The 27,354-nt window shown below is 42.1% G+C and overlaps 2 protein-coding genes across 5 annotated transcripts in view; one reads left to right on the top strand and one right to left on the bottom strand.

Moving 5' to 3' along the window:
* FAN1 (FANCD2 and FANCI associated nuclease 1) overlaps nucleotides 1-130 on the bottom strand; it is a 58,602-nt gene extending 58,472 nt beyond the window's left edge. For 3 of the 4 annotated variants that reach the window (XM_077470361.1, XM_077470363.1, XM_077470362.1), the window contains exon 1: nucleotides 3-130. The gene's annotated coding sequence lies outside the window, so the exon portion shown is untranslated. The remainder of the gene's footprint in view (nucleotides 1-2) is intronic. The other variant, XM_077470365.1, reaches the window with a different exon arrangement.
* Nucleotides 85-27,354, top strand: MPHOSPH10 (M-phase phosphoprotein 10). Its single transcript, XM_077470367.1, has 11 exons — nucleotides 85-223; nucleotides 5,302-5,983; nucleotides 7,540-7,697; nucleotides 8,324-8,528; nucleotides 13,210-13,351; nucleotides 15,108-15,175; nucleotides 17,496-17,633; nucleotides 21,344-21,454; nucleotides 23,807-23,914; nucleotides 24,105-24,335; nucleotides 26,949-27,354. The coding sequence occupies exons 1-11, from the start codon at nucleotides 141-143 to the stop codon at nucleotides 27,096-27,098; spliced, it is 2,076 nt and encodes a 691-aa protein (XP_077326493.1). The 5' UTR covers nucleotides 85-140; the 3' UTR covers nucleotides 27,099-27,354.

Genomic DNA, 27,354 nt, shown 5'->3' with positions numbered 1-27,354 from the left:
ACCAGAAAATGGAAGCAATCATGGCTCTGCGGAACCCTATTGTCGGGGTTTGAGTTTCCGGGCGGATGAGTTTGGAAGGGACACATCCGGTGTAGCGCTGCACATGTGACATCTCTGAGCCACCTGGGTTATCGGGGAGGATGGCGAAGGTATCGCGGCAGAGTCTATGGCGGAGTACGGGGGTGCTGGAGACGGTCAGCGCTCACCCCGAGCAGCTCCTCAGGTATGACCGGTCCTCCTGTCACCGATTACGGGGTGGAGGGAGCCCACCACTAGATGGCTGGCTGTACAGACACAACACCGGGCTCTATAGATTATATATACCGAGCAATCACATAATAATTGCGTACTTTACAGTTTAGGGATCCATTGGTTGCATCTACTCAGGTCTACCATACATATTTCAATCAATTCTCGATGCTGTCTGTATCAATGGACGCAGCAGCAGGACTCGGGAGCGCGCCCACACGGGTGCCCCCATGGAAGGGGGCTTGAGGAGCGCTGCTGGGGGACCCCAGAAAAGGAGGATCAGGTCCGCTCTGTGCCAAATCATTACACAGAGCAGGGAAGTATGACATGTTTGTTATTTAAAAAAACAAACCTTTACAGCCCCTTTTAAGTTGATGACAAAAAGTGGAAATTGCAGAATGGGATCACATGGGTGTGCACGCTTATGTGATTAGATTCTGGTGTGGAAAAAAAAAAGGGTCCTGTGCAAGTTTGGTGCGATTTGAGCCACACTAATGGCTGAAATCGCACACCAGAGACACCGCATGGTTCTGCTAATTACATGCTGTGTTCCGTGCCGCATCAGTGTGAACTCAGACTCAACCCACCTCCGAGCTGTATGTAGGCAGCCCATAGAAGTACATGCCGCATGGATACAATCACATGTCTAAATGTTGCTCTGGAGCAAGTGCACAGTGTCTGAGTTCAGATCCGTGTACCCGCTCCTGTCTACATGTCAGATTTTGACATGTGATTGTGACCATGCAGCCACTGACTCCGCTTCTATTGGCTGCTTGCATGCTGGTCCGAGGAGGATTCACACACAGCGGCTCGGATCAGAGGACTGGTCTGATCGTCTATCTGAATAAACCCTAAAGCTGGGTACATGTATACACTTTATATTTTTTGTTTAACCAGCGGATTGAGCGAAAGAAAAACAACCTGACAGATCCCCCTCGTCAACACAGGCAATGTTAACCCAAGTAAACTAAAAAAAAAGTAAAAAATCTTCTCTGTTTATTAATGTAATCTGCCTCTGTGCCTTGCGGCTATTTACCTGTTTTCAGAGCGCTGATTGGCGCTCACGTGACCTGATGCTTCTCTCTGCTTGACAGCAGCAGCAGGCAGGACCATGGATACCCCGCTGATGTCAGCCGTGAGGGGAGGAAGATGGAGGCAGCGGGTCACGTGAGCGCCAATCAATGATCTGAAAACATGTAAATAAGTGCATTTTTTTTTTTTTTTTTTTAAATAAGGCACAGAGGCAGATTACATTAATAAACAGGATGGTGTAAAAATTGAACAGTAATTTGAGCAGCAGCAGGGGGGCAGGGCACAGACACAGAGCTGACAGGCGGGGAGGGGGCAGAGGAGAGCTGTGGCTGACTGAGGCACGTAAACTGACCATGGTGTCGGCTCAGTAGCCATGATATACCATGGTCAGTTTACAGAGGGGAGGGCAGAGCTAGGCAGGATTAACCAGGTGCTACGGAGGGCCAAGTTGCACAGCACAAGCACTGTGCTACATAACATGCTTTAACCACTTTCAGAGCGGACCATTTTGCTGGCTTAAGACCAGACCACTTTTTGCGATTCGGCACTGCGCCGTTTTAACTGATAATTGCACATTCGTGCGACGTGGCTCCCAAACAAAATTGACGTCTTTTTTTTTTTCCCCACAAATAGAGCTTTCTTTTGGTGGTATTTGATCACCTCTGTGTTTTTTATTTTTTGCGCTATAAACAAAAAAAAGCGACAATTTAGAAAAAAACGCATTATTTTTTGCTATAATATCCCCCAAAAATATATATAAAAAAAATGTTTTTCCTCAGTTTAGGCCGATACATATTCTTCTACATATTTTTGGTAAAAATCGCAATAAGCGTTTGATTGGTTCGCGCAAAATTTATAGCGTTTACAAAATAGGGGATAATTTTATGGCATTTTTATTTTTTAGTAAAAATTTTTTTTACTAGTAATGCAATCAGTGTAAATGACACTGGCAGTGAAGGGGTTAAGTGTATCATAGGGGCGTGTTGCTAACTGTAGGAGCGTGGCTGTGTGTTAGTGAACACTGATCTCTGCTCCAATCACAGGGAGCAGAGATCAGTGTCGCTTGTTGCTAGGCATAACGGGGAGATGCAGTTTACTTCCGCATCTCCCCGCTCAGCCTCCCCGTGAGACGATCGCGGCACCCGTGACCGGACTCACGGGGGTCTCGACTGACGTGCCACCGTACCTGTATGTCAGTTTGCCTGCCCGTGCCATTCTGCTGACTTACATCGTCGCGCGCCGGTCGGAAAGTGGTTAAAGGAACAGAATCTTCTTCCCCCTCCTTTTTTTTTTTTTTGGTTTTGTTAACACTTTAATGCAGGGATCTCTCCCACTGAGATATTGGGGGAGATTTACTGCAGCTGTGCATGGTAGCCAATCGGCTTCTAACTTCAGCTTGCTCAATTAAAGTAGAACTATAGGCAAAACGTTATTTATTTTTTTAGATCGCGTAAGGGAGGGTTATAACCCCTGTCATGTTTGTTTTTTTTTTTTTTTTTTTTTTCATCCGTGTCCCATTGGGGAGATTTCCCTTCACTTTCTGTTCCATAGCCACACAGGAAATCTCTGCAAATTTAAGAACTTCCCTGGGGACCACCAGAACTAGAGTCCTCATTGGAAAATGTCCCCCTTTATTACTTTTTCTCTGGACAATTCACAATTTGGGCTTTTCTTTTTTTTTTTTCCTCTCTCTCTTTTTATTTCCAATTTTAGAAGATTTTTATTGAATTTTCAAAAAGTAAACAAGAATAATCCAGTTACTTAGTCAAACATGTTCGTCACCAAGGTGCCTGGATAGGCTTCAAACATATAAATTACTTCACATAGAATACTATAGAACATTTTGTTAATCTAAATACTGTTCAAATTATTAAACAAGTAAAAAACAATTTGGGCTTTTCTTTTACTTTTACTTTCACTTTCAATGCTAATAGTAATCAGTACAAACTGAGAGGGCGAATCTCCCTATCGGGGCACAGACATCAATAAAACCTGACAGCTGTTCTAATCCCTCTTCACTCTATCCAAAACTAAACTAAAAAAAAAAAAAGTTTTGTCTTTTAGTGATACTTTAAGCTTGTGCAAAAAAAAAAAAACCTGGAAGCTGAATGGTTTGTATGCAGAGCTGCACCAGATTTTGTAGCTTTAGGCTCCATTTACATCTGGAGTTTCGGGACCTTAAATCGCTCTGCAATCTCAAAATGTATGTCCGGGTGCCGTTCATTTTCAGTGACATCTAAACGTGGTGTGGTTTTGCCACAATAAATCAGATGGCAGTCAACAATGCCCAAAGCTTGTCACCCCAAAAGAAGCTCCAACAAGTTTTTCCACAATTGCCATATGATTCTTCACAGTGTTTAGGTGCCATTGAAAATGAATGGCACCTGAACATGTGTTTTTCAATCGTAGTGCGATTTGAGATCGCCTGTGATCTCAAAACACCAAATGTGAACAGAGCCTTAGTAAATCAACCCTGTTTTATTTTGACAGGGGGACCCCCTCTCCTACCAGATAAGCAGCAGTGGAAGCCATTGGCTGCATCGAACATTGATTTATTTTTATTTTTTTTCTCAGCATTGCTGGTGTAACAACAGATTTCCGTTGAACAGACAAGTGTGCACACAGACCAAAATCTGGCTGGTTTCCTGCTGAAGTGGCCAATTTTTGCCCTATGTGTACTGGGCTTTAAGCGTGGTACACACCCCTAATTTTTTGTTTGATTTTTTTCCGTTCAGCCCGGCTGGTTGTACGAAAAAAAAAAATTGGCATCTCCAGCCAGAGCCGCTGCCATTGGCTGAGAACACTGTTCGGGAGTCGGTCGACTGCCGGTTTTCCAGCATGCTTGTCCAACAGAAGCCAGCTGAATTGCTTTCTTCTATTGGACTGGCTGCCTTATGTGCGGGCCAAATGTCAGCCAGTTTTTATTGATGTTGCCTGACATGGATTTGCACAGGTCCACACCTCCAGCTCTGCAGATCTCATTGGCCCTCTGACTCCTCTCTCCTTCCCTTCCTGGCAAACTCTCATGAGTGAGAGAGAGAGCTGTGCATGATGTCATAATCCTAGGCTTTTTTTCCAGACAAGAAATAAGTAGGATGTATAAGGTATACTGGCAGAAAAAAAAAAGTTTTACGACCCAAAGTTAAAACAAGGGCAGAAGATTTAATAGATGGAAAGTTGAAAGAAATGACTGAAGCTCCGCTTTAAGCCATTCACTGTTTACAACTGTCATGTGGCTTGCTGTAATTGGTCACAGCAGTCACATGGTACAAGCAGCAAGCCGGTACACTGATCAGTCATTGGCTATGTCCAGTGACAGATTGTGCCACTGTCATGTGCGATGAATAGTCTGGGAGGATGTCCACCCAGATCAACAAAAGGCCTGGCTGTCATTTTGTTATAGGCCGAGCAGGAACTGGTTAAACAGTAGTGAGCTCGGCCAGATCTGACACGAGTTTGAACCCACCTGAGCTATCCTGCCAGAAAGTTGTCAATGCTGACAGCCAATCATGGGTGGCAGAGACATTCTCTACTCTGGAGCTGCACATTAACATGCCCCTCGTATACGTGCGGCTGCAGGGTGAGGAATGCCATGACGCTCCCAAAGGGACACCCCATGGAAGGGGAGAACCTGATCATAATGCTACACACCCCCCTCCCTCTTTCAAGACTTTCAAAGCAAATCCAGAGATCTACATCCTACTAATCATGCAAGTAAAAAGTTATGTGCATCTGGTTAGTAAAAATATTCTGTACATATAGAACCGAAGTTGAGAAGCACTTCATGGACGGCGGCACAATTCAACTTTGGTTCTTTGCCCATATATTCATACCATGTACAGAGTGCGTTAGCCAGTAAGAACCAGAATTTGTTGCCGTTACATGTTATTGCTGTGTGGAGCCACTGTTGCCCTCTTGAATGTATTTTGTATTGCAATATGCAAGATTTGAAAATGTTATATTTTCACAAGTATCCATCTCAACCTGCTTTTTTTTTTTTTTCTCTTATACCTATTTTAGTGTTCAGGAGGAACTGGCTTCTGAGTTGTCCATCTTAACAAAGGCTCTCTTTGATTTCCATAAGTCGGAGGCTGTTCTTGGTGTAGGAAGCCCTCTTAATGAACTCATTACTGAGAATTTTGATGAGGAGCAAATCTGGCAGCAGATTGAACTTCAGAACAATGCTGTTCTTGGGCACTTCAAGAAGGCAATTATTAAGACTGTGAAGGACAGCGACTTGTATATTTTGCAGGTATCAGAAGAGGAGGAGGAAGAAGAAGAATCTGAAAATGCTAATGAGGAAGTCCAAGAAGGAGAATCTGAAGAAGAACCTGAACCCATCTCTGACCAGCTTAACGTTAAAGGAAAAAATCATAGAGTAACTGATAGTAAAAATTCCAAAAAATCATCAGTGGTGGCAAGATTCAGCGATGATGATTCAGATATGGACTTTGACATTGATAAAGTGGAACAAAAGAACAAGAAAAAAATCAGTAAGAAACCTCTGAAACAGCCGGCTGAAAAGTCCATTGTGGATGACCAGTTCTTCAAGCTGTCAGAAATGGAGGCTTTTTTGGAGGCAGCTGAGAAGGAAGATGGTAGGGACAAGGAGGATGATGAAGAGGAAGTGGATTATTTTGAAGATCAGGACTCTGATTTTGATGAAGATGAAGAAGAGTTCCAAATTGGAAAAACAAAACTGGTAAAATATGTTCCTTGCTTTTTTTTTTTTTTTTTTTTTTTTTTTAACCGGCATGGTGGGATGGCCAACTACGTATTTACGGATAGGCCATTGATGTTCTGTACCAGGCAGGGTGGATTTGATTTAAATCACTAGCAAAATAGCTTTATTTAAATCAACTCGATTTTAAATCATAATTTTTAAAGAGCAACTGTCATCTCTAACCCGCTGTTGACTCACCGACAGTCCCATTCACTTTAATGGGACAGCTGGTGATGCACCAGTGACAACAAGGTGAGGGACATGGCGGCAGCAGGTGAGTGGATACCCACTAACAGACACCATCATGATGGATCTGAAAGGACAGGTGCTCTTTAAATGTAAGGACTTATTTTTGCTGGTTGTTAGAATCTTTAATATTTGCAAACAAAATTAAGTTTTCCCATTTAGAAGAAGAGGTCAGGTTAGTAAAACAGCGATATCGGAACCAATTCAATCATACAGTTTGCAGTGTACATAGATTTGCAAAACAAAATATATATATATATATATATATATATATATATATATATATATATATACTTTTAATAAATATACTGCACTATTAAAGTGTTTACTGACCCTTGGGGTCGTTTGCTGGAGGTAAGCGTGAATTCTGGCCAGTGGAGGATCACAGTCGCACTGTGTATGAAGCTCAGATGTTTGGACAACATATACACATTTGGACTTTTTATAATAGACTCTTGCTTTATTACTAAGAATTTTGCATCTATAGTTTGAGATTCAATTTGCACCATTGCAGTTTTTGAGATTTGCAAATATATAGCATAGCAAATATGTGTCTCAGAAGTCAAGGAAGTAAATGTGTGGGGATCATTCAGAGTAATAGGAGTAGATTAGAAATAATTGAAATACAATGTGGAACTGATAGCATGATTTTACATTTTGACTATAGATACGCTTGAAGGTAATTGCTCCATGTGCAATTACATGGGAACAGCTGAAGGCCCTAACAGCCAGACGTTGATTTGTACAGGCCTCCTGTCTGCAGCTAATCATAACCACCTTGCTGTACCTGCCGCAGAAATGCCTGTTTCACACAAGCTTCAGCATGAACAGCAAGTTTTTACAAAGCATTTTCACAACTTTTGTCAAACTTTGCTGAAACTTTTAAAGTATCATTCAGCTCTAGTTGGTAAATGCTGAGCACAGATTCTAATGAAAGTACTGATTACCACTTTAAACAAGCTGCTAGCAGGCTTCAGCAATACTTTTTGAAATCCTGCTAGCAGCTTGTTAAAGGTGGTAATCCGTACTTCTGTTGGGATCTGTGTATAGCATTTCCAAAACGAGCTGAAGGGAGCTTTAAAAACTTAGAGAAAACTGATCAAAGCTTGCTGAAAGTTTACTTAAAGCTTGCTGTTCACACTGCTTTAATACAAGCTGAAGCCTGTGTGAAACAAGCCAAGCATTCTCATCTGGGTGGCATATGGTCCTATTCAGCCATGTGTATTAGCCCTTACAGTGACTATTGCAGATATAAACCATAATAAAACATTTTTTTTGCTTATTTTTAGGCAGCTAAAAGTGCCAGGGACCTTCATTATCAAGATTATTTCGATCCAGTCGAGGGTGATGAGAATGGAACAGACAGACATCTTGGTGAAGAAGAAGAAATTGAAAAGTCAGATGAAGAGGGAGAACATGACAATATGGAGGAGGACATAGAAGAAGCGTAAGATCATTTTTACTTTATTTATTTTTTGGGCGATTTGCACTGTTCTCCTATATAATGGTCAGACTGCATCATTATCCAGCTAATATACATTTTAGAGCGAGCAGTGCAGCAGTCCAGCTGTCACAAACTGCAAGCAGTCAGGCTCTTTGTTGCAAAGGAATCATGCCATGTGTCTACTGCAATAAAATACACCTACCTACCTGCTTGATGTCTTCTCCAGCTTATGTGAGCTGCGCATGCACAGCTCAGCTTACATCTCCAGCACAGTCCGTGTGCCGAGGTAACTGGCTCCAGTGCATGCTCAGGAGTGACATAATTCTGAGCAAGTGAAGACTGCTCAAGACCAGCACACAGCAGAAAATGCCGGTGCATGTAAGGGAAGGGCTCCGTTGCGGCCGCAGGGTGGATTGCACAAGGGTCCTGTGCATCATTGGCTCTATTTCAGGTCCGAATTCAGGCAAAAATTTTGGGCCGTTTTGTCCCTGAAACAGTGAACAGGGACATACCGAACCCTCTTCTGTGAGCCACATCCGAAGACCGTGTGAATCCAGCCTAAAAGAGTGAATTTCCCCATTTATTTTATTTTCTTTTTCTGTGAAGACTCAGTATAAACTCTTTTTCAGGAGAGAATTGGATGAGGACGATGAAGAGGAGGATATGATGGAGGAAACAGAAGAAAGTAAAAGAGCAAAGATGGCCTTCAAGAGGGTGACATTTGACCTGTCAGATGATAGTGAAGGGGAAGATGTTGGTGACATACTTGGTGGCAAGAAAAATCAAGAAAAACCTCAGGAGCCAAAGTCCTCATTTGAGAAGAGAGAAGAGAAGGTTGGTGGAAGAGACTAGCCTTTATTCTTTTCTATAGTTCTGTTAATATACAGTGGATATAAAAAGTCTACACATCCCTGTTAAAATGTCAGGTTTCTGTGATGTAAAAGAGACAAAGATAAATCATTTCAGAGCTTTTTTCCACCATTTTAATGCGACCTATAAACTCTACAACTTAGCTGAAAAACAAACGGGGGGGGAGTAAAACTAAAATAATGTGGTCGCATAAGTCTTATAACTGGGGATGTAGCTGTGTTCAGGATTAGGGAATGGCATTCAAACTCATGTTTAAATAGGGGTTGGCACACACCTGCCATCATTTAGAGTGCCTCTGATTAACTCCAAATAAAGTTCAGCTGTTCTAGTAGGTCTTTCCTAACATTTTCTTAGTCGCATCCTACAGCAAAAGCCATGACCCGTAGAGCGCTTCCAAAGCATCAGAGGGATCTTGTTTAAAGGTATCGGTCAGGAAAAGGGTACAAAAGAATTTCCAAGGCATTAGATCTACCATAGAACACAGTGAAGACAGTCGTAATCAAGTGGAGAAAATCTGGCACAACAGTGACATTACCAAGAACTGGATGTCCCTCCAAAATTGATGAAAAGACAAGAAGAAAATTGGTCAGGGAGGCTGCCAAGTGGCCTGCAGCAACATTAAAAGGGCTGCAGGCATATCTGGCAAGTACTGGCTGTGGTAAATGTGACAACAATCTCCCATATTCTTCATATGTCTGGGCTGTGGGGTAGAGTGACAAGACGGAAGCCTTTCCTTACGAAGAAAAACATCCAAGCCTGGCTACATTTTGCAAAAACACATCTGAAGTCTCCCAAAAGCATGTGGGAAAATGTGTTCTGGTCTGATGAAGCTAAGGTTGACCCTTTTGGCCGTAATTCCAAAAGTTATGTTAGGCGCAAAAACAAAAAAAAAACATACCCACAGTGAAGCATGGTGGTGGCAGCAGCATGCTTTTGGAGCTGTTTTTCTTCAGCTGGAACAGGGCCTTAGTCAAGGTAGAGGGAATTATGAACAGTTCCAAATACCAGGCAATATTGGCACAAAACCTTCAGACTTCTGCTAGAAAGCTGAACATGAAGAGGAACTTCATCTTTCAGCATGCCAAGGACCCAAAGCATACATCCAAATCAACAGAGGAATAGCTTCACCAGAAGATTAAAATTTTGGAATGGCCCAGACCTGAATTGAAAATCTGTGGGGTGATCTGAAGAGGGCTGTGCACAGAAGATGCCCTCGCAATCTGACAAAGAAAAGTAGGCAAATATTGTCAAGATGTGCCATGCTGAGACTCGTACCCAAAAAGACTGAGTGCTGTAATAAAATCAAAAGGTGCTTCAACAAAGTATTAATTTAAGGGTGTGCACACTTATGCAACCATATTTTATTTTGTTCTGAAGTGATTTATCACAGAAACCTGACATTTTAATAGGGGTGTGTAGACTTTTTATATCCACTGTATGTAAAAAGAACCCATTTATAGATCATGTACCTCCTTTATATGTGCTGAGTCCTTTATATGAACGGCAAAGTATTCTGCAAATCTACATGCACCAATTGGGGTTGCTTTAGGCCCCTTTCACACAGGCTTTCAGATCAGGTCCACCTGTCAGTTTTACAGGTGGATTTGACACCCCTGTGGGACAGGGGATGTCAGTGGTGACATGCCTGCTGTTATTCGATCCTCTCCACCAAATCCAGACAGATGGGGACCCCATTTTCCATCCGTCTGGCTGATTAGATGAAAACGGGTTGCCTGTCCCTTTTCATCCAATCTCCCCATAGAGGACAGCGGGACTCTGACAGGCCTGTCTCTGCACAGTGAGCAGAGACAGACCTGTCATCCACCTTTTTAGCGGGGATCAGGGAATCGATCCCCACCAAACAAGCAGAGTCCATGAAACTGATCTGCCCAGTGTGAAAGGACCCTAACTAAAACTGGAGAATGCAAAAATCTGGTGAAACTGTGCAGGGTAGCCAATCGGCTACTAACTTCAGCTTGTTTAAATTTTATGCTTCGACAAATAAAAACCTGGAAGCTGATTGGTTTCTATGCAGAGCTGCGCCAGATTTTGCACTTCCCAGTTTTAGTAAATTTAACCCATTATTTGAAATTGAGATTTCTCTGAAAATCTCAGATTTGCCAGTTAGTTTGCTCATTTATTAATTGTACATATTTAAGGTTGCACCTCCACACCACAAATATCGGAGCAGGCAACAGGTTCACGTGCCTGTTGTAGACAAGTACATTTTTTGCATGCACCAAGGGGTTTATTTACTAAGACTCCTTTTGCACTTTACATGCGTATAACGCTAAAAGTAGCGCCTGTAAAGAGCCACTCCTGTCTCTCCAGTTTGAAAGTCCGAATGCTTTCACACTGGATCGGTGCGATGGCAGGACGTAAAAAAAAAAAAAAAAAATCCTGCAAGCAGCATCTTTGAAGCGGTGTATACACCACTCCTGCCCATTGAAATCAACGGGGCAGTGTGGCTATACTGCCGGCATATAGCTTTACCGCCGACGCACCCACTGCCCCAGTGTGAAAGGGGGCCTAAATCTGGTGCAGCTGTGCATAGTAGCCAATCCTCTTTTATCCTCGGCTTGTTCAATTAAGTTTTAGCAATAAAACCTGGAAGCTGATTGGTTTCTCTGCAGAGCTGCACCAGGTTTTGCACTCTCCAATTTTGGTAAATCAACCCCTAGGTGTGGAGGCGCACTGAGACTGGAGCGTTCATATGCAAACTAAATCTGCAGTTCTACTCTGCTTCCTCCCCATCGCTCTACCTGTCAAAAAGTGCAGTGATGAGGTGGAGCCTGATGGGGATTCAAAGACACTATTTCCCAATCAAGTCAGCCCCACTTGTGATTGACAGCAGGCAGTTAGCGAATCCTTCGCCAAAAAAACAGCCTGATATTGGCTGTAGAATCTGCCTGCTGTCAATTACAAGGCAAAAGGTCCTGATGGGGGACTAGTGTCTCTGCTGCCCTCTGTTTTCACCTGCTAATCTGGCCAGTAACACCTTAGAGTGCCCCCACTCTGGATAAATGAGCACTGGGAGGGGACATTTGGATAGCAGCATTGTACATCTGGGGGGAAGAGTGTTAGATGCTTTTTCAGATTTAGGTACACGTTGGATTGAGACACCATTTGGACAGCAGCAGCATTGGTCTGTGGAGAAGATGGCGTTAGGCTGGCAGATTTAGATGGATCTGATTAATACATTAAAGCTCAACTCCAGATAACACTTTTAAATCCGTTGCAGCAACAGTTTTTTTCCTTTTGGCATAAAGGTTTTATGTAAATAAATAAAAGCTGATCATTGTAAGCAGTTAGTGTTAATGGTTTTTAAAAATTATGCCACTAAATGCCTTATTTCAGAGCGCCAATGTGTGGTCATGTGACCTCTCGTCATTCTCCTCCCCTGATCTAAGGACTGCAGTGGGAGGGGCTCAGATTCCCATCTGACATCAGCCAGAAGGTCGCATGACTGCTGTGTTGCCTGCTCAGCCCATTCTGCTGTAGCCCTTAGATCAGGGAAGGGGAGCGGTTGGAGGTCATGTGATCACACAGCGGCGCTCTGAAATGAGGTATTTAGCAGCAGCATTTTTAAAAAACATTGACACTGTGGGGTTGATTTACGAAAACTGGTTAGTGTATAATCTATCGCAGCTGTGTATGGTAACCAATCAGCTTGTTCAATTTAAGCAAAAACAAAAAAAACAAAAAACCTGAAAGTTGATTGGTTTCTGTGCAGAGCTGTGCCAGATTTTGCACACTCCAGTTTTAGTAAATCAACCCCAATGTGTTATACCTTGTTATAACAGAGGGCCGGGCGGTAATGCTATTCGCTGGGTTTGGAAGAATACGGCAGTCCCCGAGTTATGAACTACTACTTGCGAGCGGCCTCAATGCCCGCCGTTTGTGCTCCACGCTGGTCCTGGATGCCTTAGAGCAGCTATCTTGCAGCGCCGGACACGACCCACACTGCAGTACTACATGGCCAGAAGAGCCCCAGATAACAACTGCATGCCTAGAAGCGCCTGACACATCCCACATTCCTGCACAGGCGGATGTTGCACTTAAAAATGCACTGTTCTGACTTCCACTTGAGAACAAACCTACAGTCCCTATTGTGTTCGTAACTCAGGGAATTTACATGGGGGAATGCCCATCGCACACCACTCCTTTGTAAACAAGAAGGCAATATGGATGCACACCTCTGTTTTGTTGCTTCTTGCATTATTCATTACAATCAATCAAAATGCATGTCATTTTGAATTCATGTATGTTGACCTGCGCAATCCAAAGTATATTGCAACTTGCGTTAAAAACACGTGGCATTGTAGGTCAACACACTTTGACTTGAAATTTTATGTGTTTTCATGAATTTCAGTGGCATACACCAGGCAATAAGACACCGAAATGCAAAGGTGTGGCTCGGTCTTTAGAGGGTTGTAGGCACCGCTTTTGGTTTTTGTTTGTGATTTCAGATTTACATGCATTTCTTACAAGGCATACAACAGTTGTTTATAAAAACCATCTACTTCTATGGATGTGATCCAATAAACAGACAGTTAATTCAAGATGTAAAATAAAAAATCACTGGTTAAAATTATATAGACGTATAATAGTCTTTTCGCTTGTGTTTAAACGCATTGATTCACAGATGAGTGAGAAGATTCAGACACTCCAGAAACAAATGCTTGAAGAGAAATCCTGGCAGCTGAGCGGAGAGGTAACCGCACAGAAGAGACCAGAGAACAGTTTGATGTCTGAGTCCTTAGTCTTTGACCATGCCTCCAGAATGGGTAGATTTTTGTTTCTTACAGTTTATTTCTTGTTTGTTTAAAAGATCATGAAAGTGTGTGTTGGTGTAAATTTAGCGGTTGAAAATGTAAAATAGATATATATCTCTAACACACGCGCGCGCGCACACACACACTGACTAGCCTCAGGTGATGCACAGAGACACAACAAATCCTCTTCCATAAGTTGTACTTGTTTATCTGCAGCCATCTCACAACATTTCTCAGCTCTGAAAATCAGGGGACAGGGTTCTGAAGTCGCACACTGTACAGCTCCGTGAAGACAGCTGAGTCCTGATTAGAGGGTAGAGGCACACCACCTTCTCAATTTGATCTGAGCATGCGTGGCACTTTGTCTGATCGGAATTCTCTACAAACGGATCATGTTGTCGGAAAATTTTATAGCCCAGCTCTAAAACTTTGTCGGTCGGATATTCCGACGGAAACAGTCCGATGTAGCCCACACATGATCAGATTATCCGACAACACGGTCCGATCGGACATTTTCCGTCGGAATGTCCGACCGTGTGTACAGGGGCTTAGTGTAAACTGAATGTGACTTCTAAAGTGCAATAGTGAAGTACTCAAAATGAACACAAGATGGCAGTCAAAACTCCACGGCATATAACTCCTTACAGCGGAGTTCCACCCTAAAGTGCAACTTCCGCTGATGGGAACTCCCCCCCCCCCCCCTCCGGTGTCACATTTGCCACCTTTCAGGGGGTGCAGATACCAGTCTAAGACAGGTATTTGCACCCACTTCCGGGCATAGACTCCCACAGGAGTCTATGCCTCTTCCTGTCCCGCCGCGCTTTCTGCTGGGACACACATGGGTCCCAGAGACAGCGCGGACCATTCCCATTACGCTGCTAGACTTGCACATGCGCATTAGGGAACCGGGAAGTGAAGCTGCAATGCTTCACTTCCCGATTCCCTCACCAAGAATGGCTGCGGCAGCAGCCGAGTGATCGATCGGCCTCGGCTGCCGACATCGCTGGACCCCAGGAAAGGTAAGTGTCCATTTTTTAAAAGTCAGCAGCTGTAGTATTTATAGCTGCTGGCTTTTAATATTTTTTTTTTTCGGGTCGACTCCCTCTTTAATATGCAATAGTGAAATAAACGTCCAGTGTAAATAAGCAAGACTATAAAATCACAAAGTGCTTGATGGATACATAGAGTGCAATAGTGATGCTCTCTGAATTCAATAGTAGGGAAAACATGATTGTCCCAATCTCGATTGTGCAAACAATATAGTTGTGGTGGGTACCTCTTCTTTCCATGCAATGACACCTAGAAGGGGTGGCCTCTTACCTCACAGCTGTAAGGTAACGGCATGGAAATATAGTGATGGTCTGATTTTCTCTGCGGGTCCTTTCCTGGGTGTCTGATCGATAAAGTAGCCTGGGGGTTGGTTTCCTCCTTGTGAAAATCCAGTAATCAATAATGGTAGCTGATGGCTCTGCTATATTCTGCTTCAACATACAGGGTGGGGGGATTACTGCTGTATAAATATCTATCCTTAATTGTCGCTGGTCGTAACTTAAATTTTTTTCTTTATGAAGAAAATGACTAATTGAATCCTCTATGCATTCCAGGCTATAAAGTAATCAAGCATGCAAAACGTGATAAAGCCTCACATAAGTGTTTCAATGTAGCTTCTTACTGTCATATTAGCTGTGGGTTTTTGGGTGCAAATCTTGTGTCCTTTGTACTTTTGGTTACAGGTGCATCCTCATATTTGTTCCACACTTTATTACAGCGCCCGCAATCACAGAGGAAACCACACTACAACTTGAGGATATTATCAAACAGAGAATTCAAGACCAGGTCAGTGGCCTTTTCAAAACCACTTTTAAATCAAGTTACAGGGGTCCGCCCAGTTTAGACCAATAGAAGTGTGTATGCGTCCTACGTGGCCAAACCCTGTGGAGGCCGGAAATCATTGTAGTAGACACTGCTGCCACTGTAATTTCTGCGCCAAACGGCTACTTAGTGAACATAAGGGGGTTGTTCGTTCAGCATGTTGAATTTTCTCAATGAATGCAAGGCACTCTCTGATTGGACGAGGTAGAGATTGTGATGACCCGCCTCTCCACCTTGTCTGGTCAAAGAATGCTCTGCATTTTGAAGGTAACAATATATTTTAAATTTTTAAATATATTTTCCGAAGAGATCACATGTGCTTTCTGTGTTTAACCCATTGCCAACCAGCCACCGTTATTATAATGCGGCAGGTCGGCACGATCTCGTGTGTGTGTGTGTGTGTGTGTGTGTGTGTGTGTATATAAATGCACAAATCCCTGTTCTGTGAGCTGAGGAGAGACAGATTGTGAGTTCCTACTAGCTAGGAACCGCAATCTGTCTTCTCCTATAGTTAGTCCTCCCCCCCCCACATTTAGAAAACACTAGAGAACACAACCCCCTGATCGCCCCCTAGTGTTAACCCCTTCCCTGCTAGTGACATTTATACAGTAATCTGCATTTTTATAGCACTGATCGCTTTATAATTGTCATTGGTCCCAAAAATGTGTCAAAAGTCACCGATGTGTCTGCCATAATGTTGCAGTCCCGATTTAAAAATTGCAGATCACCGCCATTACTAGTAAAAGCAAAATGATGCCATAAATCTATCCCCTATTTTTTAGAAATTATATAAATTTTGCGCAAAACCAATCTATATACGATTATATATATATATATATATATATATATATATATATATATATATATATATATATATATATATATATATATATATATATATATATATATATATATATATATATAATAAACGTATATAGATTGTTTTTGCACAAAATGTATAATCTATATACGAATATATATATATTATTGCGATTTTTATATTACTAAAAATATGTAGAATACACATTGGCCTAAACTGAGGAAAACATTAGCTTTTTTTTCAAAAAAAATTGGGGATATTTATTCTAGCAAAAAGTACAAAATATTGTTTCAAAATTGTCGTGCTTTTATTTTTGTTTATAGTGCAAAAAATAAAAACCGCAGAGATGATCAAATACAACTAAAGCTGTTTGTGGGGAAAAAAGCGTCAGTTTTGTTTGGGTACAATGTCGCACGACCGTGCAAATGTCAGTTAAAGCGACGCAGTGCCGTATCGCAAAAAATGGCCTGGTCATTGAGCAGCCAAATCTTCCGGGGCTGAAGTGGTTAAATAAGACTTTTTTATTTATTTTTTATTTTTATTTTTTTAACTTCGTTAAAAATTAGATGATATACGCAATTTTTCATTCAGAACTGTTTGTTTTAGGGTTGTAGATTTTACTTTTCACCAGCAGATGGAGCTGCAGTAGAATTTTTTTTTTATAGCATCGTTACTCTCTACTGCTACATTTTCACTTTGAGATATTAAAGGAGTTGTAAAGCAAGGGGTTTATTATCTTAATGCACTCTATACATTAAGATAAAAAAAAAAAAAACGTGTGTAGCAGGCCTGATCCTTTTCTCTGACCGATGATGTTCATGATTCCCTCAGCCATCCGAGAGCGATGGGGTGAAAAGGGCCTTAGGGAGGTGACCAAGAACCCAATGGTCACACTGACAGAGCTCCAGCGTTTCTCTGTAAAGATAAGGCTGTAACATAACAAAATGTGGAAAAAGTGAAGTGCTGTGAATGCTCTCCAGATGCACTGTACTTACCTGCTCTGTGCAATGGAGCCCTGCTCCTCCTCTTCTTGGGTCCCCCACTGGCACACCTCCTCCTACTGAGTGCCCTCAGTGCCAGCTGCTGGCTATGGGGGCACTTGTACGTGCTCACTCTGGAGCTGCCACTGTGTGTCCATAAGACACACAGTGCATGGCTCAGCCCCACTCTCTCCTGGCTGACCTGTGATTGACAGCAGAGGGAACCAATGGCCCTCACTGCTGTACCTCATCCAGTGAGGAGAGAGACCTGGGAGAGCAGTTATTCTCATGCACATTGCTGGATCAGGCTCAGGTCACGTATAAGGGGCCTGAGTGGGGAGCTGCACACTGAAGGTAGGTAAAAATCCTTTACAACCACTTTAATCTAGGTGTGTTTTTGCATGCTCTTCAGACTTCCCTTTTACACTGGTCTCTTTTGCATGCTATGTATGTATCCTAAGCTCTTATTTTCTTTATCTCCAAGTTGTGGGATGATGTGGTCCGCAAGGAAAAGCCAAAGGAAGATGCCTTTGAGTACAAGAAGCGACTTACTCTGGACCATGATAAGAGCAAACTAAGTCTAGCAGAGATTTATGAACAGGAGTATGTAAAACTTAACCAGGTAAGCATTTTAGCTATAAAGATTTAAGTTCTGTTAAAGAGGATTTTCATCCTTAAACATGTAAAAAATAATGTTCCTCCTGCCCATCCCTCAGCTACACACTATTTTTTTTCTCGCTAATGTAGAGGTAATAGTCCCACAGTTCCTCCTGGGATATAGGACATGCACTACAGTTATTCTATTAAACTAGGAGGGGGGCGGACCTAGCGGCACATCATTGGGGAGGTGGCTCCTTCAAGTGGTTGTAAACCCTTACAAACCACTTTGACCTACAGATAAGCCTAGATTAAGGCTTACCTGTAGGTCCAAGAAATATCTCCTAAACCTATACGGTTTAGGAGATTTGCCCGAAGACGAGCACCGCTGTCTACGGCGCATGCGCACTGAGCGTGGCATCCTCGATGACGAAAATGCCGCGCGTCTCGGCTCCCGTGCACATGCGTGGGAGTGACATTGCGGCTTCTCCGAATGACAGCGGCGGAGCTGCGAGACCCACCGAGAAGATGGATGCGCCAGACTACAGGGGACAGCGGTGACTTCGCTGGCTCCTGTGTAAGGTAAGTGACACATAATGGACTACCGTATATACTCGAGTATAAGCCGAGATTTTCAGCCTCTTTTTTGAGGCTGAAAGTGCCCCCCTCGGCTTATACTCGAGTCATCGCCGTCTGTCTGCCCGATCAGCGTGTCGAGCAGACAGACGGCGGCCATTCTACTATTCAAAAGCCGCGCCTCCCTCTCTGTGATAGGCGGAACACTCAATTTCCCAGCAGTCAGTGTTCCGCCTATCACGGACATCCGCTCATTCTCATACTATGGACGAGGATGAGAGGATGTCCGTGATAGGCGGAACACTGACTGCTGGGAAATTGAGTGTTCCGCCTATCACAGAGAGGCGCGGCTTTTGAACAGAGGAATGGCCGCCGTCTGCCAGGAGGAGAGTGTGGCACACAGAGGCTGCAGATTGACACAGGTAGGCAGGGATGGACGGACAGCACAGCACAGGGACGGACGGGACACAGGGACGGACGGGACACAGGGACGGACGGGACACAGGGATGTCTCACCCTCGGCTTATACACGAGTCAATACGTTTCCCAGTTTTTTTGGGGTAAATTGGGGGCCTCGGCTTATACTCGGGTCGGCCTATACTCGAGTATATATGGTACTATGCGATGCATAGTAGTCAATTATGCTTTGCCTTTGCAGGGAATGAAAGAGGAAGTAAACTCATCAGGGTTTACTTCCTCTTTAACTACTTAACCGGTTCCCGACCAGCACACGCCGATGTCCGTCGGCAGAATGGCACGGGCAGGCATATTGGCGTACAGGTACGTCCAATCTTCAATGCCGCCCTGCCTCCCCATTCTGCCTAGCAACTAGTGACGCTTATCTCTGCTCCATGTGATTGGAGCAAAGATCGGTGTTCACTAAATGGAAGCCCAGCCCCCAACAGATGGTAACACACCCTAGGAACACTTAACCCCTTCACTGCCAGTGTCATTTACACAGGAATCACTGCATTTATATAGCAGTGATTACTGTATAAATGACAATGGTGTCAAAAATATCCGATGTGTCTGTTGCAGTCACAATAAAAATCGCTTATCGCCGCCATTACTAGTAAAAAAAAATAATAAAAAATTATTAATAAAAATGCCATAAAACTATCCCTATTTTGTAAACGCTATAACTTTTGCGCAAACCAATCGCTTATTGCGATTTCTTATTTTTGGTAAAAAAATAAATAAATAAAATGTAGAAGAATGCGTATCGGCCTAAACTGAGGGAAAAAAATGCTTTTTTTATATATTTTTGGGGGATAGTTATTATAACAAAAAGTAAAAAATAATGCGTTTTTTTTTTTTTCAAAATTGTCGCTCTATTTTTGTTTATAGCACAAAAAATAAAAACCGCAGGGGTGATCAAATACCACCAAAAGAAAGCTCTATTTGTGGAAAAAAAAGGACGTCAATTTTGTTTGGGAGCCACGTCGCACGACCGCGCAATTGTCCGTTAAAGCGACGCAGTGCCGAATCGCAAAAAGTGGTCTGGTCTTTGACCAGCAAAATGGTCCGGTCTGTAAGTGGTTAAGGACCGCCTCCTGTACATATACGTCGGCACTTTGAAGAGGGATATCTCGGTAACGGCAGCAGCTGCTGCCACAACCGAGATATTCCTCTTTACAGGAGGCGGTCCTGTTCACGATAATGGTGGTCTCCGCGGCAGGTCCGCAGCGAGATCAGTTATCGGCGGCGGGAGAGGGGTCACTCCCCCTCCCGCTGCTTACCGGAGCCGTCGGTAGCGGCGGAGGCGATCGGGTCCTTTCCTGTTGTTGGGTATGGAGACGAGTGAGGCTAAGATGGCCCCCACTCGTCTCTATACCATAGGAGGGCGGAAGCGGCGTCAAAACGTCACTTCCGCCCATACATCTTAAAGGGCCATTTTTTTCAATGTCATTTTTTTTTTTTCAAATTACTTTTTTTATTTTTATTTTTAATTGCATTTAAGTCCAAATATGAGATCTGAGGACTTTTTGACCCCAGATCTCATATTTAAGAGGACCTGTCATGCTTTTTTTCTATTACAATGGATGTTTTATTTATTTTTACACTGGAAAAAAAAAATCAAGTAAAATAAATAAGAAAAAAAAATATATATTTTTTTTAAAACACCCCGTCACAACAAGCTCACGCGCAGAAGCTAACACAAATGTGAGTAGTGCCCGCATATGAAAACGGTAGTCAAACCACACATGTGAGGTATTGCCGCGATCGGTAGAGCGAGAACAATAATTCTAGCCATAGACCTTCTCTGTAACAAATAAAAAACATGCAACCTGTAGCATTTTTTAAATGTCGCTTATGGAGGTTTTTGAGGGTAAAAGTTTTACGCCATTCCATGAGCGGGCACAATTTTGAAGCGTGACATGTTGGGTATCAATTTCCTCTGTGTAACATTATCTTTCACAATATAAAAAAAAAAATTGGGCTAATTTTACTGCTGTCTTATTTTTTTTTTTATTCAATAAAGTGAATTTTTGCCAAAAAAAAGTCCGCTTGTAAGACCGCTGCGCAAATACGGTGTGAGAAAAAGTATTGCAATGACCGCCATTTTATTCTCTAGGGTGTTAGAAGAAAAAAAACAGTATATGTTTGGGGGTTCTATGTAATTTTCTAACTTGAGGCCTGGTCCTCAAGTGGTTACCCTTGAAGAGCCAGCAGCCTCCCATTGATGCAAGAAAGAATATGGCAGCGCAGGACCTGAGCGGTGGCTGCAGAGAAGGGAATCTCAGGGCAACGCTGGATCTGCGGGGTGGGTGAGTATCTGAACTGTGAGGAATCCAGCATTGGGTGAACAGAGGAAAAGAAAAATGAATTGGGGGGGGCGTGAAGTTCCTCTCTTTAATGTAAAAGGTATTGGTATGCTTACCCAATTATGATATTTTAAATATAAAAGTAGTAGATGTTAACAGTCTGTTACAGCACTGATGATGAAAAAGCTGTATGCAGTTTGGAGTAAAAATCTCTATAATATTAGGCTATATTTGCATATACACAAACAGGTCTGGGTGTGAATTTGGCTATGTGGGATGTGAAGGAATGGTTTGCATTTTCTTTAGTCCTTTCTCACCATAACCTCTATTGTACTGTCTCATTAAACAGTCTGCTGTAAGATTCAGTTGTCTGAACTTTTTTTTTTTTTATTAGAAAAAAGTGGAAGAGGAAGAGGATCCAAAGCATGTAGAGATACAGAAATCAATGGACAGCCTGTTCCTAAAGCTAGATGCCTTGTCAAATTTCCATTTCACACCAAAACCAGTAATTCTTTATTTTAACCATTATTTTTTTGTCTTTATTTTGTCTTTTTGCTGAACTGAAGTGACTGAAAATTAATACATATGCTGAAGAGATTGTGTTTTAGTTGCTGATGATGTCGCAGCAAATTAAGTGCCAGCACAGCTGCTCTGCTTACGAAGTAGTGAAGCAAGGATGAAAATAAAGAAACGTGCACCTTTTAACCACTTGTCGACCGCAATATGTATATATACGTCGCGGTTTGCAGTTTGTTTATGGCTGAAGCTGTCAGCCATAACCCCAGTATTTTTATTTTTTGGCTTTTTCTTGAAAGTGTTCAGAGTGGCTTATGAGCCACTGGACTGCTTTCAGAGGCAGCAGGAAGGGAAGTTCCCCCACCCCACGCACTCACCAGTGTTTCTCGGGCTTACCGTTTCCGCTGGCTCGTCCAAGAAACAATCCAGTGGTGCCGCTGGCTGGTCACACAGCCACTCTGGTCGCCTTTTTAGCCTTGGAGGACCAGAACGATGTAATAACGTCCCTTCCAGTCCAGGCTAAAAGTAAACAAGTGTGTTACTTTTTTTGTGTGTGTGTGTGTAATACTAAAAAAAATATATAAAAATAAAGAAAATAAATAATTCAAAGCGCCCACATCCCTCCGTGCTCACACGCAGAAGCAAACTCATATGTAAATGGTGACATGAAGTATCGCTGGGAATGTTGGAGTGAGAGCAAAAATTCTAGCGCTAGACCTCCTCTGTAACTCTAAACGGGTAACCTGTAAAACCATCATTGTTTTTTTTTGTTTTTTTTTTCAGCCAAGTTCACTGGGAGCCCAGAACTTGTGGAAACTAGTTATGAATATCTTGATTTCAGCTCTGAAAACTTGAGTTGACCCTTAGCTTTGGGTTGTTGAACCCTCTGGATTTTCAGGCCGATATCTAAGTAACCAGTAGTGAACAAGCTAAGAAGAGCGAGGAGTCCTAGTCATTTTCTAATTTGCTTTGGAATTTTTTAGTGAGGGCCCGTTCACACTACGTAATGCAGTGCAGGAGAGTTGCATCACCGCTTGGCTTTCCACACTGCATTACAATCGCAATTCCTTTGCAATCTGCTGTGGGGCTCAGTTCAAGTTCTCTCCCCAAATGCAGGTCAGAAACACATGGTTTTTCCACACCACATCGCATGGTACCATGCGATGAGGTTGCCGCACATTCAAAAAGTAGTGCAGTGCGATTTCAGCCCATTTAACCCCTTCAGATCCACACTATAGCTGAATGACTGCTACAGGGCAGGCCTACTTTGCCGGGAGGGCATCAATAGATGTCCTCCCGTGCTCGCACGGCCTTCGTGCCCCCCTTACCACGTTACCGACCCCTTATAACATGATCAGCTGATAATGTGATGTAAACAGAGCTGACAGCCTGAGGAGGAAAAAAAAGCGATCACCGGTGGCTGTCGGAGGGATATCGGTCCCGATCAAGGAGAGCAGCCTCCGCCTCATCTGTGCCCACCTGCCAGTGCCACCCATAAGTGCCACCTATCAATGTCACCAATCAGTACATCAACAGTTCTGCCCATCAGTGTCACCTACCAGTGCAGCCTCATCAGCACATATCAATGAAGGAAAAAAATTACCTGTTTGCAAAATGTTATAACAAACTATGAAACATGTTTCTTTTTTCAAAATTTTCTGTTTTATTTTTATTTTTTGGTTTAGCAAAAAAAAAAAAAACCCCAGTAGTGATTAAATACCACCAAAAGAAAGCTCTATTTGTATGAAAAGAAATAAACATTTAATTTGGCTACAGTGTAGCATGACCGTGCAATCGTCATTCGAAAAATGACGGCGCTGAAATGCCTGGGCAGGAGGGTGGTTTAAGTGCCCAGTAAGCAAGTGGTTAAAATGGATGGGGCTGAAATTACACTGCACAGAAACCACACTGTGTTCTTTGCGCTTCATATGCAATGTCTAGCGTGAATGGTCCCTTAGATGAACTGATGTTCAGATGTGTAGTTCATAGATCTCGTATACAAAAACTCTAAATGTGTTCATTTTGAATCCTTTTTATATCATAAAGGAAAGCTTGTCACTTTAGTTTTCCTGTGAAATAAAATGCAAAGCAAATTACTGGCTACACCTACACTAAAAAGGCACTGTAGAATTAAATTCTCTTCCTAGATGTATGGAATTCTGCAGCCCCATCTGATGATCTAAATTCTTACATGAGCAGTGTATGTACTAGTCTATGCAGCATCTGTTCAACAATGATTTACAGGTGGCCTAGCTTTTCAAGAAATCGGTCTGGTTAGTAAAGAAATAAATTTACTTGTTGGTTTAATGATTATCAGTAACCAATGCTTTTTGTCATGCAGCCCGTTCCAGAAATTAAGGTGGTATCAAATCTCCCTGCAATCAGTATGGAAGAGGTGGCACCTGTGGGAGTGAGTGAAGCAACTCTCCTGGCTCCAGAAGAAGTCAAAGTAAGTAGAAGACATGTACCAGATCTAGATATTCATACACATAACTCCATCCGGGACACAATGGTGGAAAGATGGCCGTATTAAACAATGTGGGTCATGTGACACTTTTTTTTTTTAAAGCTGATTGCTGGACTAATATGTAAATGACTCGCTTGCAGAGTGCTTAGTCTGGTTGTTTCATATTTTATAGGAGAAGAGCAAAGCTGGAGACCTAAAAACAAATGCTGAAAAGACGGCCACAGACAAGAAGCGTGACAGACGGAAAAAGAAGGTCATGAAAAAGTTTAAAATAAAGGAAAAAGAGAAACGTCAGAAGCTAGCAGAGAAACAAAGAGAGGAGAAGGGGAAGCAGCCAACAAAACAAGCAGCAGAAGCCAACATCAAGAAACTTGCCAAAGATGGAAAAGCCACTGTGCTAAAGGTAATTGTCTCTTTCCACCAGTTATTGGCTATTTCCCTCCTATTAACCCCTAAATGGGTGTTCCAGCTCATACCAGGTTTTCAAACAAGAAGGTATTGTAACTATTATTCTTATTAATTCACCTTATTGTCCTTGTTGATTGAAAGTAGCACTTGGTGCTACCTCATATGGCCTTAATTTATCTGACAGCATTAGATATTATGAAAATAATAAACATTCTCAGCATATCAAAGACGAACAATTTCAAAGTGAGTGTCCAGAGGTATATACTAAAACAGAGGTCACCACATCCCATATATTAATGCACAATGCTTCAGGATTTCCCCATGAACACATTAAACCAATATAGTAAAAGACATCAATATTTATTACTAAAGTTATTCAAAAGTTGATTGCTTACATTTAAGACAATCGTGTGCCCCTATACATGTGTACCAAAAGCTGATGTTAAGAGCACTCCATGGAGCTTCAAAATGTATATCTTATAATGAGAGCACAACCCAAGTAACGTTCACCCTCAACATGTTTCATGGCAAAATTGCTTCCTCAGGAGGCCACAGGGGGGCGGCAAACATTATCTCTAGAGAAGAATAGAAGCTTTATAAATACACGATACCCCATAATGAACAATTTAAAGTAGTAATAATTAACCCAAAAAATGGGGGGTATATAAAGCTTGCCACAGCATTAAACCCTACTGGGGCATACGTAAGGTGGACTCCACCCCACAATTAATGGTGTGTCCTACAATGTAGGAGCAAGCTTCTAGGGACAAGCATAGATTTGGTGGTGGGTTTCATACACACAAGTACCAGTACAGAGAATGCAAATTGCTGGTGCTGCACCTTTTGACGTTCTTATCAGTCTGCTGCTTGTAAGAAAGATCAGTGCTGTTATATATATATATATATATATATTTATTATACTTTGAATCCTGTGTGAATTGCCTTTTTATTTTTTAACTACCCAGATATTCGAGAGAAAATCTGATCTTTTACCATATTTAGGTTACCCATACACCATGCAGTTTTTAAATGCAATGAAAAGGGAGCATATTTGTTTTCAAGGCAGAAAGTCGCACGTTTTATGCTGCAATTTTGTACAAGTCAAAAGGTCACCAATTTAAAAAGCAGAAAAACTACTTTAATCTGCCTAAAAAGATGCTCATGTACTTTTTTGAGCTTCAGGCATTTTGCTTCAGGTGACAAAACATTCAGATGTAAACAGGTGCCATTGAAATGAATAGGATTTTGCTTGTTCTTCTATCCGGCATTTTACAAGCTGAAAACGCTCAGGTGTGAATGCAGCCTTACTTTTATTTTCAATGATAATGATAATCGTCACAAAGAGGGTGAAGCTCCCAAGCGGGGGGCAGAGACAACAATAGAATCTGAATAAGGTGTTCTAATCTCCCTCTACTAGGGACGGGTTTTATGTTTGAGTCGAACATGAGTTAGACTCGAACATTGGCTGTTCGCCAGTTTGCCAAACAGCAAACGATTTTCGGTGTTGGCGGCAAATTCGAAAGCCGGGAACACCCTTTAAAAGTCTATGGGAGAAATCAAAAGTGCTAATTTTAAATACTTATATGCATAGTATTGTCATAAAAAGCGTTTGGGGACCTGGGTCCTGCCGTAGGGGACATGTTTCAATGCAAAAAAAAAAAGTTTTAAAAATGGCAGTTTTTTCGGGAGCAGTGATTTTAATAATGCTTAAAGTGAAACAATAAAAGTGTAATATTCCTATACATTTCGTACCTGGGGTGTCTATAGTATGCCTGTAAAGAGGTGCATGTTTCCTGTGTTAGAACAGTCTGACAGCGAAATTACATTTCTAAAGGAAAAAAAAGCCATTTAAAACTATTCACGGCTATAATGAAATTGTCGGTTCGACAATACCACATAAAAGTTCATTGATAAAAACGTCATGGAATTTCCCCACAGGCGAACCCCAAAATAAATGTAAAAAAAAGTGTGGGAGCCAAAATGTAAAAGAAAAATGGAGTTGGGGGTCCCCCTGTGTTTCTAACTGGGGGGGCGGCTGACTAGAGGAGGAGACATGTCGCTGTTCCTGATTAGTAGAAACAGGTGATCTGTCTCTCCTGTCAGAACAGGGATGTGTAATAAATATATATATCTATGTGTGTGTGTGTGTGTGTATATATACACACACACACCCCAGTGCTGGCTCTCATGCCCGGGATTGTGCATGGCCGGCAGTCAACGCGAAAAAGCCGGCCACACGCAGCGGGGGCGCCCCTGCTATAGCTGTTTAAAGGGCCGATACACAACTACACAGATTTGCGGGAACGAGTCAATCTGCCACAGTATGATGGCTGGTCGGCAAGTGATTAATAGCTATATATATGTGTCTCTGCACATAGTGTGAACGAGACAAAAAAAATATTCTATGCATGTCAAATCTGTATGGTTTTTCTGCATGATATGGTAAGTTCACCTTTTGGTTTTAGTAAATCAACTCAAATGTGTTCTATGACAGAAGCAGTTTTATTCTTTGTTACAAGGAGATTATCGCAATGAAATTGCTCATCTCTACTCTTTATCTTGTTTTGGGTATTTTAATATTGTAATTTTTTTTTTTTTTTTTTTACAGGATGAAGGGAAGGATAAAGCACTGAAGTCATCACAAGCATTCTTTTCTCAATTGCAAGACCAAGTCAAATCACAAATCAAAGGTGTCAAGTCTGCACACAAGAAAACACAGAAAAAACATGAACTGTCAGCCCACAAACTGAAACTGTAACAAATCCTTATTTTAGGAAAAGGCGCCATTTGTAAAGATCCGCATACACCCACCCCCAAATCTTTCACTTTTTAAGCCATGGCGTTTGTAAAATCCAACAGTTTATTTTAAATTGCCTTTATACTGCCTTGAAATAACTTGTTCAGAGCGTGCTGGATGATGTACATGACCTTTGTAAAGTGTGGGAATTATTTAAGTAACCATCCTTTGCTGTCCATTTTGCTTGTTTCATTAAAAGATAATTTTCCATTTGTAA

The sequence above is a fragment of the Lithobates pipiens genome, unplaced genomic scaffold (assembly GCF_037356315.1).
Source record: "Lithobates pipiens isolate NorthernLeopardFrog02 unplaced genomic scaffold, aLitPip1_a1.2 Scaffold_8, whole genome shotgun sequence".
Classification (NCBI taxonomy): domain Eukaryota; kingdom Metazoa; phylum Chordata; class Amphibia; order Anura; family Ranidae; genus Lithobates; species Lithobates pipiens.
Note: the sequence above shows the minus strand (reverse complement) of the source record. Positions and strands in the feature narration are given on the sequence as shown.

Bases quoted from the DNA above. Each gene is read 5' to 3' on its own strand.
- MPHOSPH10 (XM_077470367.1), top strand. From the start codon at position 141: ATGGCGAAGGTATCGCGGCAGAGTCTATGGCGGAGTACGGGGGTGCTG. The intron at 224-5,301 runs GTATGACCGGTC...TACCTATTTTAG, and splicing joins CACCCCGAGCAGCTCCTCAG to TGTTCAGGAGGAACTGGCTT. The intron at 17,634-21,343 runs GTAAGCATTTTA...TTTTTTTATTAG, and splicing joins AGTATGTAAAACTTAACCAG to AAAAAAGTGGAAGAGGAAGA.